Here is an 18,560-nt window from a genome sequence, read left to right on the forward strand (position 1 = left end):
TAAATTGTTGCTAAGACGAAACCATAAGACTCGCACTGTCAAAAAGTTGTCAGATCTCTTGTCGAGCCAAGCTTCAAACTCTACAAGCCCTAACTTCACTAACTCTACACCTTAGTCAAAATATGTGGCTTGGCTGTTTCGCTACCGCCACATGGGCATAAGGTGAAAAATTTATTAAATTCATTATTTTTAGGGTTCCGTACCTCAAAAGGAAAAATACTGAACCCTTATAGGATCACTCGTGTGTCTGGCTGTCCGTCTGTCACAGCCTATTTGCTCCGTAACTACTGCACCAATAAGTTGAAATTTGGTATACACATGTAAGTCTATAACCCAAGAACATACATGTAAAGTAAATAATAGAAATTCAAATAAAGGGGTCACTTTTGAGATGAATGATAAATAGAAGAAAAAAACACTATATCTTGTTATATATCAAATTAAGGGGCTCATTGTGAGAACCTCAGATATTTTTTTTAATAATTTTAAAATAAATAGTTTAGAAGTTATTTAAGAAAATACGCAAAAAATGACCATTCCCCCCCCTTATCTCCGAAACTACTGGGTCTAAAATTATGAAAAAAATACACATATTAGCTCTTTTCCTATAGATGCCAGAAAAACCTATTAGAAATGTGCAGTCAAGCGTGAGTCGGACTTAAGTACCTAGTTTTCCGATCCCTACGGGTTTTTTAAAGACATTTTACTCACTTTTCTCTAAAAAAAAAATATATTGTTAAAATTGCGTAATGTACGGAACCCTTGGAACGCGAGTCCGACTCGCATTTGGGCGGTTTTTGTATTATACTTACAATAGTTCTTGTAGAAACGAAACGACCAAGCCACATACTTTTGGTGTAGAGCTAGTAAAGTTAGAGGGCTTGTAGAGTTAGAAGCTTGGCAAGAGATCTGATAACTTTTTGACAGTGGTTTCGTTTGGGCAACATTTTACATCAAAATGTTTTTAGTGGGATTTCACTTCTTTTTGTAAGATGCTTATGACAATCTTCCATGCCCTAATTTAAAGGGTTGGGGGTGATTTACTATTAAAAATCCTGAAATAAGTATCTGGGGGCATCTGTTACACAATGTACTTCTTACTGATTCCCTATATAAACCCTTCACCCCATAAGGGTAAACTTTGGGGTTGAAATCTGCCTTCACCCCGTAAGGGTAAACTTTGAGGTTGAAATCTATTCTATATCCTTCCCCATAACAATACCTATCTACATACCAAATTTCAACTAAATCGGTTCAGCGATTATTGATTCCCCATACAAAATTAAACCCCCTGTTCATCCCCTTAGGGATAAAAAATTAATTTCAAGTTTTTGAATTTATTTGTTGTTTGTGTACTAAAACTATCTTACATACCAAATTTCAGCTTCTTAGAGGACTTCAGGAAGTACCCGGTATTGATGATCATCAAGTGAGTGAGTCAGTGACGAAATCGAAGTTTTTAGATATGAATAAAATCTAAAGTATAAGAGCTATGCAATTGATATGCTTAATAAGTCCGAGAACTTTGTTTATCTGGTATAATCCAACCCCAAGTTATGAGGGTTCCAAAACACGACGAAGCGCTTCGAGAAAAGGTAGATAGTGCCCTTATGCTTTGCTCGTCTGCCGTGCCCCCAGATGTTAAAAGATGATACTACTGTAAGTAATAAAGATTTATGTTTAGTTACCTACTATTTTCGCGTAAACTAGACAATTTTTATATCTTTAGTTATTAAGGCCCAAAATAATTATTTTCACTTATTATAAATAAATCCTCCTGTTATGAAGTATCAAATATTGTTATTTGTATATGTATAACTCTTAAGTTAAAAACAATAAAATCTGTTATTACCTACTGTCGAAATGATTATTTTTTGCGGGATTAAGTAATACACTGCTAGTGTTCAATAAGGCCCATAATAGGACTTTTAAGGTATATTTTCCAAGAGTATCGTAATATTTTTATAACTATTTTGGTATAATGAAGAAACTTAAATAAATGAGAAACCTATTTGAGTGAGTTTTTCATACTTCATATCCTGTTTATTAAAAAAAACCATTTTAATTTAAGGTGGGCTCTATCTATATAGGCATATACGGCCCACACGGAATATACAATAAGGTAAGTGGCCTCACTTACCTTATTGTATATTCAGGATGTATACCGTGTAATATTGAGCAGTTGGTTTATAATATACATATTATGATATTGACCTTGAATAGGACAGGACATGACAATAGGAACCAGAAATAGGTATAGTTGGTCAAACCATTTGTCAGTAAATAAAAACAAAAAAACTATATTCATCCTTTTCTTTTGGGTGCTAGTACTAGTGTAAGTCAAAGATAGTATGATGATTCTCTCTGTCTATGTTTGAAATGAGACATTCCTTTGACAAAAAACCATTTTAATTTGACAAAAGACCAAAAAAAACCATTTTAATTTAAGGTGGGCTCTATCTATATAGGCATATACGGCCCACACGGAATATACAATAAGGTAAGTGGCCTCACTTACCTTATTGTATATTCAGGATGTATACCGTGTAATATTGAGCAGCTGGTTTATAATATACATATTATGATATTGACCTTGAATAGGACAGGACATGACAATAGGAACCAGAAATAGGTATAGTTGGTCAAACCATTTGTCAGTAAATAAAAACAAAAAAACTATATTCATCCTTTTCTTTTGGGTGCTAGTACTAGTGTAAGTCAAAGATAGTATGATGATTCTCTCTGTCTATGTTTGAAATGAGACATTCCTTTGACAAACTATGTATAGTAAAAAATAGTTGTGAATATTTTGTACATTTTTATTACAATATTAGTCAAGATAATGAAATATAGCTGGTCAAGCAAATCTTGTCACAAAAAAAAGGCGCGAAACACAAATTTTCTATGGGACGATATCCCTTCGCGCCTACATTTTTCAAATTTGCCGCCTCTTTCTACTGCCAAGATCTGATTGACCAGCTGTAGGTATTTTTACGTAATAAGATATTTTAATTTCACGTAATGTCCGCATCTAATTTATATATGTGCACGGTAAACAAACAAATGAATGATAAGAAAAGACAGACAGTGTTACTGAGCGGGAGGTGGGGCGAGGGGCGAAGTATAGGTAGGCTATGATAGGCTCTCGAGCGCCGCGCCGGCGACTGACGAACCAGCGCGACGTATGTATGAATTTCGCGCCTTTTTAACTAGATTTTACTATTACAATGCAAGCTACACGCAGAAATTTCTTACTTTCCATAATATGGCTGCGTATATTATTTTATAGTAATAGACTTATTTTTACAGACTCTAATTCAATATTGGATCTTATAGGACAAAAAACGCATATTAATTCTAGAGCATATATCTTATTCTTCTAGCTTTTTAGCGTGCCTATTAACTTAAAAAATGAGATATGTTGTTGTGGATTTATTAAACTTTCAATATCAACAAAATAATAAGCTAATTTGTAGTTTGACAAAGAAGCACGTTAAAAAAATTTCTAATAATTTTACATTATAAAGCGTCATACATATTATAAACAATGGAACTTAAACATTGCACTTTAATTCAATATTAAAAAATCATTACTAAAAATATATAAATACCTAATTTATATCTAACGCTCGTTCTAACTTTTCATCATATATTGCAAATATGCTTAAAAATATGTCCCATATCAGATAAGTATCACTTTTTCAACTTTAGAATTATCAAAACTTATAGTGCAAAAATCCGGTCCCACTATTGAGCTACATCCCGTTTGCACTAATATGCGAGTGCGAGCGAGATGTATAGAAAGTAAATTACGTTCTCGACGGCGTTTATGTCAGTGACAAACTGATGGTAACCGTACTAGTAGCAAATTTAACCAGCTTTCATTTGTATAATGATCATGTCATTAGAACGCACAGTTTTCGAGATATAAGCGAAAAACCGAAAAATGTGACCTTCAAACTCCTCCCCCCCCCCCCCCGGCTCAAAGGCTACGGCCGGGGACTTTTGATATGTTCACCTCCTAGAGGTAGTCCAAATAAAGTTAGATACGAAGTCAAAAATTGTGTTTCAAGCATTTCCCTCTATATGTACCTTTTTTTGAGAATTCGTTGCTTGGCCTAATTTTGAGTTATTTTTTTTTGTTATCATCTGTTTTTTTTTTTGGTTATTTAATGGAATTTAGAGAGTCCTCTATCGTATCCATGGCTTGACGCCGGGATGTCCAGCGAATTTTTTGTCACAATTTGCCGCCCCTAATATCTTGCCGCCCTAGGCCCGGGCCTACTGTGCCTTATGGGAAATCCGCCACTGATAATTTATTTAAATCATTTGATAATACCACAAACAAGGGGTAATATTTGCATCTTGCATATATTTCGTGATATGAAGATAACAAATATGTTTATCAACAGAATTACTACCTACCAATACCCGCCAGGCTAAACCGGTTGTCAACTTTAGTTCCATTGGTACACAAAGACGGCGCCACTAGTATAAACGTATAAACGGTTGGGGACATTTTTTTGTATGGAGTTACCGTTCTTCTCCTAGTGAGTATTATATTCTTTGTATGTGACATACATTTGTATGACTGATTTTGATCGATCTTTACAATTTATTATGTTTAGTTTAAAAATTGTACATTAGATGGCGCTGTTCCATGTACTAATAATTCTGAATCGCGCAATCTGAAATGGGTAGCTTTAGAAAACATTCGAGTATAGATTATTTATTAAAAATATTTAAACACAGTAAAAATAAGTACCTACAAATGGCGGACTTAATGCCTTATTGTGATTGTGCAAGAAGAGAGTAAAGTTAATATTTGTTTCGAGAGATAATTTTGAGCCCCGAGCAAGCAACATGTTGCACATACAACTTTTCACCACGGGAAACCATAACAACAACATACTCGTACCTACTAAAATATTACTGGGGAGATTCCAGTTTAGGATTCCGCCGAACCCAAAGTCCCGACATTCGGAGTTCGGTAAATCGATGGCGTCTGTGTTAGCCCTTGTTCATAATATAACTAGAATCACGGAAGAAAGAATGAGCGCGTCGCGCGCTCTTACTAGAATGTATGGGCTCCCCTAGTCCCCTACATTTCACGGCTCTTCTCTTTACGCACAGAACTCTATTCCATATTTCATATCGCTTGCGTCATCATCATCATCATCATCATCTCAGCCTTAAGACGTCCACTGCTGAACATAGGTCTCCCCCTTATCCCTTATTTAGGCCTTATCGCTTGCGTATTTAACTCAAAGTAGTTCTCGAGATATTTAGCAATGTAACAGATTAACAGACAGACTGACCGCCAGATTCTTTTTGATAATACGGAACCCTAAACATCCTTCGACATAACATCTTGCTAGCGAAACCAACAAAATGTAGGTACCTAGCTTATCATATTTACTTAATCACCTATCTTTTTATTATTATTTACTTAGTTTAGCCAACTGATAACAATGAAATATATATTAGGGAATTTTATATAATTCATTTGTTTACTACAAAATAGACTATCGCATCAAGACGTAAATCAAATAAAGTTCATATTTTCTAAAACCTAAAGTACCAATATAAAAAAGGACGATGTTTAAGAATAGTCTCTACGTATATGGCGATGAAAATATTCAAGTGCCTGCACATTTGAATTTCGGAAAATATCTGTTTGATCGGCTAAAGTCGTTTTGCAAAAGTAACGAAATAGCAGTGGTGAGTTATTTTTAACACAAAAACTAAAGAAAAGGTTTTGTAGAAGAACCGGTGAATAGGGTTCTTCATAAATTCATAATGAAAAGTACAAACTTATACAAAGCTCCGACAACGCACAAGTGACACCCCGAAGTTGCATGCGTCCAGACAGAGGCGGGCCGTTTGTACGGTTTTTCATGATTTAGAAAATATCTTTTCACGACACCAGCTCAAGCTGGTAAAGGCTCTCTTAATTGTTCGCAATCTGATACGTAAGAAAGTTGTATTTTATTCACATGTGAGGAAAAGTAATCAAATGCTAATTTTGAGTTGTTTTCTTAATGTGGTTAGAATTGACTTTTTAATGATGATTTTGAATGATAAATATTTAATAACAATCGTTTTGAATCGATTTGCTTTGAGTTTGTTTGATATTTCATAGTTAGTATATTTATTTTCCTTGTGTTGGTGTACCTAGTGAAACATGTGTTTCACTCGGTGGAAAAAATTATGTAACCCACGGCGTGCCTTGAAACCCTCGGAACACTCATTATTTAATTTTTCGATTTTGGAATCTTTCGCTTGCTCGGGTATCAATATTAGCAAAAGAGGTTAAACATCAACTTTGTCCCCTTGTAAAACAACTATATTTCACCACACCATTAAATTACGGACCAAGAACTTTAAAGTATCCTTATTATACCTATTTTTGATTATAAACTGTGCCAAAGTTATGATAATTGTTTAAAAAAATGCTAAGAACGATTTTGGTACAGCCCAAAATTGCGCCGTGTTTTAGGCGATGCCACAATCAAAATTGTGGATCTATTGTTAAGGTACACAGTACAGACTACAATTTTCATTAACTTTTAGGAAAACCCTCTGTCCGGAGAAAAAATAACATACAAAGAATTAATTGAATACGCAGTGAATGTCGCAGTTTTTCTGAGAAACTTGGGAGTGGGAAATGGACAAACTGTTGGTATAGGCAGCGAGAAACGAATACAATTTATTTCTACTGCCTTGGCTGTGGTGTTTACTGGGGCAGCTTATACTCCGCTTGATTTAGATACTGGGAAAGGTCAGTATGATAATACTATGTATGCTTACTAGGGAGGCAAGGACACGAGCTCCAATCTTTTTATTGCTGAGCTAACACACATATATATCTATTATCAATTAGATCATTTTGGTTTTTTCCAGCGGTCCTAAAACATAAACTGAACTTATCTAGGCCTAAATATTTCATATGTTCTCAACTATTTTGGGAAACATATAAGAACGTTTTAAAAGAATGTGATTTCATTGAACACTTCATATGTTTTGACGAAAATGACGATATAGAAGTATCGTTAAAGGCGGTGCCGACAGTCGCAGACTTGGCCACTTTTGAACCTGCCACTGTGCAGGGTCAAACAGATACCGTAATTATCCTGTATTCGTCTGGCACCACCGGCATGCCAAAGGGAGTCCAACTGACGCATTTAAACTTTATTTTAAACTGCCAGCCACATGGGTATGTAAGAAAATATGATTATTGCCTTGTCTTGTAGGAAGTCGTTGCATGTTTTTATAATGTATCACTACAGTGTTCATTTTTTTAGTTTTGAGGACGAGTCTCTTAAAACCATGTTTATAATAGGAGAATGGTTTCACGTTTACGACATATTGCTGACTTACATGTACATGACGCTCGGGAGAAAAATTGTATTTGTGGACGACGTTACATCTGAAAATATAGTGAAGGCAATTCAGCTATGTAAGGTATATACCTATGCATTTTTAAATATTTAGAACAACAACAAATAGAAAAATATGGCATGGCTCAGAACGGGTTTTAGTTTCTTACATCTGCTATGTATTTCTTAGAAGTTATTTTACTGAAAAATATATATGTATAGACCTAACAATGCTTTGACACTTCCAATACCTAGAACCTGTTTCATTTAAAGAAGATTTTGCTTCTGTGTAGGTGCAATAATGAAATGTCGCCGTCGTGGACAATACCTAAGTGAAATATTAACGCTAATTCAATTTTTTTCTAGGTTAATCTCGCTATGTTAGTGCCTTCACTCGTCGGCTACCTAGTTAAAACAGAACTAGCAGTAGAACAGTACGACCTGAGTTCACTAAAATTTATATTTAGTCGTGCATCTCCTCTAGGTGGTCAAACAATTGATTTGTTGAAAAAAAGGTAGTTATCACTAGTTTATTTTATTTAAATATTTTCAGTGTTACGTGCATTAATGGCATTTGATGGACTATAAACGATTAGTTAACTTTCGGGATCCGACGACAAGCAATAGCAACAATTTTGTCCTCAGTTTGCGAGTTAATTTAAATCGCATTTTGATTGCATTTTAATTGTGACGTCCCACGGGCAAAGTTACCTTATGGCGGGTATGGAGTTATGCATACCCCAGTAATCTACAATAAATAAGCTATCGATAACACAGAAGATCAACCTTCTAAGTTGCGTAGTTACAGAGATATGATTTTTTGAAAATAATGTTGTGAAATGAGCAACTTTACGATAGAGAAGTTTTAAGTTTAGCCGCCTAAAAAACTATGTTCCTGAAGTAAGTTACATAGTTGACTACAAATAATAATGCCTTATATATCTGAGATTAAAAAAATGTTGCGACTTGTTCTGTAATGCAAATAGAAACCTTTGATATCGACTGATTTATGTGTATACTAACCAATCTCTTGAAAATAAAGTTTTATTTCATTTTCACGATTGATTGCAATGAGCTCTCAAGATTTAAATTGTATCTATTAGAAAACGACACGGAGAGACAGTTTAAGCAAAAAACAATACCGATTTAGAGGTGAAAATGTATTTTCTGACTTTTTCATATAAAATCAGAAAATTGAATATTTTTACTTTTAATGTAACACACAATCAATTTTTCTGAGCACATATGAAAGAAATTCTGTCATTCAAATGAAATAAATCCTAAAACCCCAACTAAATACTATATTTAACCCCTTATGCCACTTTAAACTTACATAACAATTACAGTATTTGCTCCATACATTTACGAAAAGGTACCTTATGGAAATAAATCTAATAATACATCACTACAAAACATCAATCACATTGAAGTTTATCTTTTATGAATAGAAAATATTAATTTACATTAAACTGCCACAAATTTAATTAGTTCTTCGTCATAATAATCTTAAAAAAGACCAATAATTTGTATGTAATGAAAAGGTACCTTGTGGTTAAGTTACATGATGAGGCATGATGATGATGGAACAGTTAGGATAAACTAATAATATTTTGGGGTAAAGATGGTATAAATCGTCTATTTCTTATCAATAATATATTTTGGTTGCCATTGAAGACAAGCGGCATTGAGGTTCAATGACCTCAGATATTCCATAAGGTAATGCGTCGGGTATTGGCATTTTTCAGCAAACCAATGGCTGATTTATTGCATGCGACCAAACTAAATGAAGATTATACTAGTTAAGAAAGACTTGACGAGAGTAACTTTGGTATAATAGCAGGCTACTTGGATTTGTAATGTCGGTCGATGTACGGTTATAATATTTGCTAGGCGCCCCAACCAGAACTGAAATTATCAAATTAGTTTTGCAGAATGCTAATACAGTTCTCTACCAAACTTCTTTTCCCGTATTGACTAGTTTTTTTGGGAATTTTCAATCTTTTTTCCATAAGGTACCTTTTCGACTAAACTCTGAGACGACATTACTAGGCTTATAACTAACTTATAACAAAAATAAAAACAGGTAAACAAACGTTACGCATTAAGGTTTCAGATCACACAATAAAAAAAAATTGAGCATTTTTTCACCTCTTTACAAAACATTTCATATCTCCGAAACTAGAAACCCTCATAAGGTACCTTTTCCCGTGGAACGTCACAATTAAAATCTTCCTTCCTTCTTTAGCTTGCTCAGGGTCAAGACTCAAGATCAGTGAGTGAGGTACCTACTCGAAGCAAAATCCAACTTTGCTCTCTTGTAGAGTTGTTGCACATTAACTAGCTTTTATAATACTACAAAATGTTTTTTTCATGTTCATTTGTTTATTTATTTTTTCAAATGCATTAAGTGGCATTAACTGATTGTCTAGAGTGTCTAGACTTTAGGTGCATAAATTCATTGTGGTATCTTTAGATTATAAGTAGGTAGTTACATCTTTAGTCCAATGAAAGTGTTGGTACAGGGTAGGTACACATTATACTTACAGGCTTATCAATCAGATAGGTATTTATTAGTGGAAAAGAAAGAGGACAAAGTTTGACATTTCTTCGAGGGCTTATTTTGAGTCCCGTACAAGCGAAATATTGTATATTTAGTACCTTAACCCTACTGACTAGGGAATGCAAATCGGTTATTTTCGGTTATTTTTTGTATGGAAATAATCGGTTATTAACCGAAACCGCGGTTATTACCATACAAAAAATAACCGATTTACATTCCCTACTACTGACTACCTTAGTGCATTGATTTTGATTTTTGATGATTTCCAAGAGTTTTTGCCAATTCACTGTTTATTCATAGATTGCCGACACTAAGAGATGTAATACAAGTATATGGCATGACTGAGTCTGGCTGCTTAACGTCAGAGATATTCGGTGTTAAAGGACCTAAAAGTGGAAGTGTTGGTTCGGTTTACCCTGGAATAACTTTGAAGGTACTAACCATAGATGAGTATAAGTTAGGTACCAACTATTTATGTACATATAGGCAGGCCTATGGAACTCTCCGCGCGAGCTCGGTTTAATACCTACGAATCCGCTCCCGTTCACGGTAGAAAAGCAAGCCAGTTGGTTGCCAGTGTTGCCACACGCGCTCACGTACGCACGTCACCGCGCGCCGCACCGCACTGTCATTTTTTACGATAGTTACAAGCTACGTAGTAGGTACCTACCTACTATTGAATTTCTTTAATTAAACATGTAATGTTTATTATTTATGACAAATGTATAGTTTTAGATATCTATCTATTTGAAATAGGTAGCATATTTTTAATTTATTTTGGTAAATGTTTAGTTTAACGACAGTAAGTTAACTTTACACCGGAAAGTGCCTACTTACTCAATTTTTGCTCTGGTTAACTTATAATTAATTACTTGTATTCATGGGGTTTATATTATTTTTCTTTATTGTGTAACATTAATCTCTATCTGGTTTTAAATTACACGAAGTTTTAAAATAATTCTTGCTGGGATTATTGCGCGGTTTATAAAACGGCGTAAACACTGCGGTTACTGCAGGGACATATGAGCTTTTAAAATGACTATTTCGCAAACACGCATAATCGGAATATTAGGTATAATTTAAGATTTAGCTTTCCTTTTATTTCACTCCGCTGTTTAAGTAGGTATTTATTTATCATTTCTAAGCGTCAGCAACCCTAGCGTTGTGCCGGTGCGCGCGGTGCGGGGAGCGGCGCGTTGAAGGTCACTCCATTGTATTTTTGTGTAGGTATCAAAAAGGTAGGTATTTGCGTTTTGTTTGAGAGAAAAGTATCTGTTCGTAAGAACTATTATATAATCTGTGATATAGGGACCTACATAAAGGTACAGTTCCTGCATTTAGTGTATTGATTCCGTTTATTTATACTTGCGCTTGATAAGGAGTTATTATTACATCTACTACCCACCAAAAACATAAATGTAAAAAAGGAGAGCCAAGTTCAATACAAAAATTATGCTTGGCTGTGGGGCTCGCCGCAAAAAGAATGGAGATCTAAATGAGTGCCACTGCCAAGTTCTATGCAAAATCCAAATATGTATTTATAGGAACGAAATAACATTATAAACAAGTATTAAACTCTATTTCTTTGCTTTATTGGATACCTATAACAATTGCTGTTATTTAAAAAAATGTGAGATCTTAAAGTAGGTTAGATTTGACTTGGCCAGTTTTCATTATATCAATCATTTTATATATATTGTAATTCTAATAAAACCTGGCCAAGCCAAATCTAACCTACTTTAAGATCTCACATTTTTTTAAATAACAGCAATTGTTATAGGTATCCAATAAAGCAAAGAAATAGAGTTTAATACTTGTTTATAATGTTATTTCGTTCCTATAAATACATATTTGGATTTTGCATAGAACTTGGCAGTGGCACTCATTTAGATCTCCATTCTTTTTGCGGCGAGCCCCACAGCCAAGCATAATTTTTGTATTGAACTTGGCTCTCCTTTTTTACATTTATGTTTTTGGTGGGATATCAATACTTTTTGTAAAGAAAACTAGGCAGGTATTGAGATTTAATGTTTTTTCTTGTGTTTCCGCTGTATGGTTTTTACTTCTGTTCTTTGTATAATTATGTGGTGCCGCGCGCCGCCGACGACACACCGTTGGCCGGTTGTTTAGGGCGTATTACAAGTTTTTTGTATGGGGACACCACTTATTTTTTGACTAAACTTTATTTTAATATAGCAAATATAATAATACATATATTGGGGTAGTTTCAAATATCTGCTTGTAACGGTTCCAACGCTACAATAAAAAAATATTTTTTTGTATGGGGACCCCCCCTATTTTTTAACTTTTTTTTATTTTTAGATTTTTTCCTACGCTTACAAACAATAACCGAGCTGGATTCCAAATTTCATCCTTCTAGATCATCTGGAAGTAGGTTAGGTTTAGGTACTTATATGTCAGTCCCAATAAAAAATGGTTTTTTTGTATGGGGACCCCCCCTATTTTTAAACTTTATTTTATTTTTAGATTTTTTCCTACGGTTACACACAATAACCGAGCTGGATTCCAAATTTCATCCTTCTAGGTCATCTGGAAGTAGGTTAGGTTTAGGTACTTATATGTCAATCCCAATAAAAAGTGTTTTTTTTGTATGGGGACCCCCCCTATTTTTTAACTTTATTTTATTTTTAGATTTTTTCCTACGGTTACACACAATAACCAAGCTGGATTCCAAATTTCATACTTCTAGGTCATCTGGAAGTAGGTTAGGTTTAGGTACTATAAGTCATAAGTCAGTCTTAAAATTTACGACTTTTTGACCTTCATACCTTTATAACCGTTTGAGCTAGCTTCATGAAATTTGGGCTTCTAGATATCCTTTATGGATATAATTAAACACACGTAGTTTAATGTGTTTACGTCAAAGATGTTTTGAGTTATAGAAGGGTCAAAAGTGGCACCAAGTGGTTCGTGTAATATTACACTCGGCGCTGGCTAGCCAGTTCCTTTGCTTGAACTTGGCTTGACACGCTGCCGCGTGTCTAGATCTGGTCAGGGGACACTTTCTGCTATATATCTCGCTTTGTTGCAATACCTTTCACTGTCCCTCAGAAAGAGTCTAACAGAAAGAGTCCGGCGATAAGAGAGATGTAATATTAAAAGCACTTGATACACCTTTTCCAGAATGCTGAATTACGTAGCCACTAGGTCTGCTTGAACTAATGGCGCGTGCGAGTCGAGACAAACCGTTGTACGAGCCGAGACGTTAATACTTACAATATTCGTATACGACGAATCAGTTAGCGCAAATCTTGACAAGTAACAAGTAAATAGGTATATCGAGCAGTCCGCCAACAAAATCTGTTTAATTTTAGGTAATCGATCCAAAAACTGGTGAAACTCTAGGTGCCAACCAGCGCGGAGAAATACGTTTGCGCGTTGGGCCTCTATTTATGAAGGGGTACATTGGGATGGACCGGGCCACGTATCTAGACCAAGAGGGTTTCTTCCCAACTGGAGACTTGGGTTACTACGATGAAGACAAATACTTTTACATCGTCGGCAGGCTGAAGGAGATTATATTCTATGATGGATTTAAGGTAGGTGTATTATTTGGACTTTGGAATCCTCCCGCTTTTTAAAAAAAAATGGTTGTGTGCCGTTATTTCATTTGACCGAAACGCATTCGATTCAAAAAGCATTTATTTTTTCTAAACTCTTGAAAATTGTTGTTATATAGGTATAGAAGCCATTAGGTTAGGTTCAGATTTGTGACCTTTTTTAAAATAATTGTGTTTCACTCGGGAGCAAAGTTTCTTTAACCCTCGTGCCTTGATACCCTCGCAACTCTCAAGATTTAAATTTTCGAACCACTTGAATACGCTCGTATCGATTTTAGAATTTTTTGCTTGCTCATATAGCACGAGGTGTAAGAGGTGTTAAACAACAACTTTGGCCCCTTGTAAAACAAATAACTATTATCGGTTCATAGACGGCTCCGTCAGAGCTCGAGACTATCCTAGAGCTCCATCCGGGCGTGCTCGAGGCGGGCGTCGTGGGCAAGCCGGCGGGAGACATCGGCGAGGACCCGGTGGCCTTCGTGGTCCGACAGCCCGGCTCCAGCGTCTCTGAGCGGGAGCTCATCGACTACATAACTACAGCGGTTTGTTTACAGATTGTGTCACTAGGGAGCAAAATACATATTTGCGGCGAGGGCTTACATTGAATGCTGAATATTCCTGAACGAAGCGAAGGGTTCTATAATTGAATCCCGAACGTAGCGAGACTAGCAAGGGATTCTAAAATAGAATCCTGAGTGTTGTGAGGAATTCAAGTGTTAACGTTAAATTATTTATTTTGCTAACATGTGACCATCATGTGACACATACCTAGTACTGCTTTTCACATAACTAGAGGGCGGAGTACCGGTGGCAAATTTCACACAAAAGGTATGGAGTCGTTTTTATAATTATTATTTTAGGCTTGAATAATAAAATTATTCATTTACCTAATGTACTTAGTATGGTACCTACTCGTAAATTGGAAGTAAGTACTTAACACTATGCACTAAAATTCCGATAGAAGAAAGTTTTCTGGTAATAGATATAGTTAGGAGTATTTTAAGCCTCCAAGGAAGTGAAACCGTGCGAAATAAACTCGAATTGGTTCTAGATAGAAACCCAGATGCTGACGAATTAAGGAATATGATTACAATGGAAAATTATAAACAAGTCCTTAAACATGCAACCATGACATCGGTAGATGTAGAGCGATCGTTTTCCACTCATAAATGGATCTTCAATAAATTAAGAAACCGATTCACTCCGAAAAACCAGGAACATGTGACCATAGTCCAGTCATTTTATAACATGGATACGCACTTAAGTGTAGATTGTGAGGAGGACCTCGAACACATAATTCCAGTCCTCAATTGTAATTGAATGGTCTTGAAAATAATATATCGTTTGGCAGGTATAACTTCTTAGTCTAGTATTTAGTACCTAATGATAATGTTTTGATAAGAAAACATATTATTATGTATTATAGATATTAACAACATATTACATTATATTTGTATGCTCGTAAGATAATTTCTATAAGTTCCTAAAAATTATTATGCAAAATTAATCATTTATTCGTTATTTATTTAATCATAAGAATACTTAGGCGACTCCATACATTTAGTGTGAAATTTGCCACCGGTACTCCGCCCTCTACACATAACCTATGAGGAAATTATTACATATATTCCAATATATTATTTAGTAAAAAAAAAATATGCAAAAAGGAAATAAAATTGTGTCCTAGAACAGAAAATTGTCACTTTGGTTTGGACCCACCTAGCAGGGAATAAAAGTGCCACTTTGATCCCTCCTAGCTTGGGAGCTCCTAGGAGGGAAGAAAAAGCCGTTTTTCGAATGGGTGATGTGTGAAAAATATACACTTCAATAAAATACCCTATTTATTCTAAACTTGAAATAAATGCATGTTTTTCAGGTACCACCATACATGCATCTGAGAGGCGGCGTAATATTTCTTCCGGAAATACCCAGAAACCAGACGGGAAAAATCATACGTAGTCGCCTAATGGAAATGTTGAAAGCTGGTCAATAAATAAATAAAAAATAAATATTATATTTGATTAATTTGGGAACAAATTGTATTTTTTTAATCATCTCCTAAACACCAAATAGCACGATATTCGATACCTAACGATAACAAACCACGACGAAAACAAATTGCTGGAAAAAGAAATTAGAGTTAGGCACTGTTCCCACCGCGAGCTAGTAAGCTATGAGCTATCGGCTATAAACACGAACAAAAGATAGCACTCCCGTGTAAATAAAAGAGACACGGCGATATTTATAGTTACTTGCCCAGCGGTGAGCTATAAATATCGCCGTGTCTCTTTTATTTACACGGGAGTGCTATCTTTTGTTCGTGTTTATAGCCGATAGCTCATAGCTTACTAGCTCGCGGTGGGACCAGTGCCTTAGGCCAAGGAACGAAAATTCCATAATTATGTTTGCGCTAAAGGCAGGGGTACGAAACTCCTGACTTCGGTCAAACTCTGCTCCGCTCGGCCACAGATTACTAAATACAGGGTGATTCATGAGACGTGAGCAGGACTAATCCTGCACACTCAGTAACTGATAATTGATCGATTACCGTCGTATTTAGGTGAAACAAGCACACTTTTTCCTATTTTTAAATTTTTGGCGAGGGCAAATTTAATTCTCTGCAATCATGGTCACCCTACAAGATCTAATTAATAAACAAAAAACCTCTTTAACCGCAATGACAGCATATTGATTACGAAGAAAATAAACCGTCAAACTTGAGTGACATACGAGTTTTCAAAAGTAACCAGACCGTGATGACATTCAATTTGACACAGAATATCGGTAGTTTAGTATTCTAACTGTAGGGTGACCATGCATGTCGTAAATAAATTAATAACTTTTTTTTTTCAACACAACTAGAAAATTAACGTTAACCGCACTAATACTGATACGAAACAGTTGCTTATAATTTACGAAATGCGCAGTGTTAGTCCTGCTCACGTCTCCTGAATCACCCTGTATACCTACTTGGTCAAGCAGATCTTGTCAGTAGAAAAGGGCGGCAAATTTGAAAAATGTAGGCGCGACGGGATATCGTCCCATAGAAAATTTGAATTTCGCGCCTTTTTCTACTGATAAGATTAGCTTGGCCATCTATAGTTACTACATCGTTGCTCCGAGCAATTATTAAGCCTCCTCCACACTCGTGCGCGAATCGCGGCGCGAAGCCGCGAACGTGAGTGTGGCGTCGATTTTCGCAGACAGCGAAATCGACTCCACACTCGCATTCGCGGCTTCGCCCGCGATTCACGCGCATAGTCTGGAGGGGGCTTTAGGGTTGGCACCACTTGACTTTTTGCGTGCACGACCACAGATAAGGTAATCACTTGATTTTTGACAACGCTAAATAGCTGAAAGTGATAGTGCCATATATTAGAAAGGGACAGCATTATTCCACCCTGAACCGCTGTCAAACTTCGGTTTTGTAGGAAGTTTCGTTTCCTTTCTGTACGGTAGTACTATTAAATAATATAATGTGTGCGCTATGCTTACGGAATTCCCAATTAGAGTCGGACCAAAAAAGTCTGCAGTGGATTTGATAGCCCACGCAGTGCAAGTGTAATTTATACGTCATAATTTCATAGATGGTACGATTAACAATGTGGCCCACCTTGCTGTAGCCATGTCGATAAAGTCATATCGATAAACTATCGACATTTTTTGCAATTTAAATTTTACTTCAAAGGTTTAACGATACCTAAAATGAACAAAAACGCTTTTATTCTTTATTGTGGTTATCAGATCACAATTTTATCGTCACGCCCCAGAAGGGAACCAAGGGAAAGTTCAGATATTTAATTAAAATACATAAATACCTACTAAAATATGTGTTCCGCAATAATTGAATTATTTAATTATATTCTAATATATTTATTATTCATTAGCATTCATGTATCAATTAATAGCTATTTCGTTCCGCTGTGTAGCGTTTATCGATATACAGTGTGGAAGTCTTATACGGGCGATAAATTAAATCGGACATAGTATTCATTAGTGTAATCATGAAGTAAAAGGTTTTTTTAAGTTGCAGTTCATTACGACCCCATAATTAATTTTTTAAAAATTTCTCAGCAGCAATGTACTGCAAACATGGTTGCGGTACCGAAAAGTCAAATGTTCATTAGCAATACAACAATAGCATTTACAAACTTACCTATCTGGAGGAATATTCATAATACATGTTAGCATTACACTGCGTTTAATGTTTTGTAGTTATTTTGGTAGATAGAAGTACTACTAGGCGTGTTAAAAGATATTAAGTCTTGTTTATTTATCATGTTTATCAACAAGAAACTGACTTCATTTTAATCAGTCACGATGACAGCACTTGACGTGATTATTTCTAATCTGAGCAATAGACAAGCACCTTTGATAGCACACCCTTTTTGAAAATTCATCTAACATCAGTATCTCATAAGTGATTATTGTGTATTCATTTCGTATTTAATTTGCCTGATTTTTATACCGGGATGGCGGAAAATAAGCATACGGCCCGCCTAATAGTTGTACAGTTATTACCAAAATTATTCCGAGAATTAACTAAACCGTCTAAACACCACAAAACTTGGTTGGTACATTGTGTGAAAACGTGGCAAACTCTTTGGTGGAATTGCAAGTTTCTTATTTTATTTCAACTCTGATTTGACAATGTCAGTCGTTCGATTCAAGAGTAATCGTATGTTATAAAAATGCCTCGTTTAACAACTTTTACTGCGCCTGAATTAATGGACATGACTTTTATTTACGGTGAAACACTACAAAATGGTCATCGAGCGCTAGCTGTGTACAGAGAGCGATTCACTCATCGGGTTGTACCAAGAAACACTCGAGTAATTGTACCTAAACGCGATACAGCGAGCTCGCGAAGGATTGCCCGTAACTGGAAGGGTGGAGGGGGCAAAACTAAACTCAGGTTTCTCAGAATTTGTATTGTTGTAAATTGTGTTTTTTAGTTTTCTTTTTTAGTTGGTTTTCTTTAGGTAAGTATTTCAGCAACTTCAGTACACTTCAGTTGTAATTTCAATGGGTCGTTATTAA

General features: G+C 35.5%; 1 protein-coding gene across 1 annotated transcript; it reads left to right on the forward strand.

Annotated features, from left to right (window-relative positions):
- The first annotated feature begins 5,598 nt into the window (after positions 1 to 5,598).
- LOC134664720 (uncharacterized) lies at positions 5,599 to 15,516 on the forward strand. The gene is made up of 9 exons (XM_063521467.1): positions 5,599 to 5,721; positions 6,574 to 6,781; positions 6,904 to 7,216; positions 7,305 to 7,464; positions 7,746 to 7,894; positions 10,240 to 10,372; positions 13,275 to 13,499; positions 13,892 to 14,062; positions 15,397 to 15,516. Exons 1-9 carry the CDS (start codon positions 5,599 to 5,601, stop codon positions 15,511 to 15,513), a joined length of 1,599 nt encoding a protein of 532 aa, XP_063377537.1. The 3' UTR covers positions 15,514 to 15,516.
- The last annotated feature ends 3,044 nt before the right edge of the window (positions 15,517 to 18,560 follow it).

Source organism: Cydia fagiglandana, chromosome 5, assembly GCF_963556715.1.
Source record: "Cydia fagiglandana chromosome 5, ilCydFagi1.1, whole genome shotgun sequence".
Taxonomy (NCBI): domain Eukaryota; kingdom Metazoa; phylum Arthropoda; class Insecta; order Lepidoptera; family Tortricidae; genus Cydia; species Cydia fagiglandana.

Coding starts and splice junctions, on each gene's coding strand:
- LOC134664720 (XM_063521467.1), top strand. CDS start 5,599: ATGTTTAAGAATAGTCTCTACGTATATGGCGATGAAAATATTCAAGTG. Junction 7,465..7,745: donor AGGCAATTCAGCTATGTAAG/GTATATACCTAT, acceptor ATTTTTTTCTAG/GTTAATCTCGCTATGTTAGT. Junction 13,500..13,891: donor TATTCTATGATGGATTTAAG/GTAGGTGTATTA, acceptor ATCGGTTCATAG/ACGGCTCCGTCAGAGCTCGA.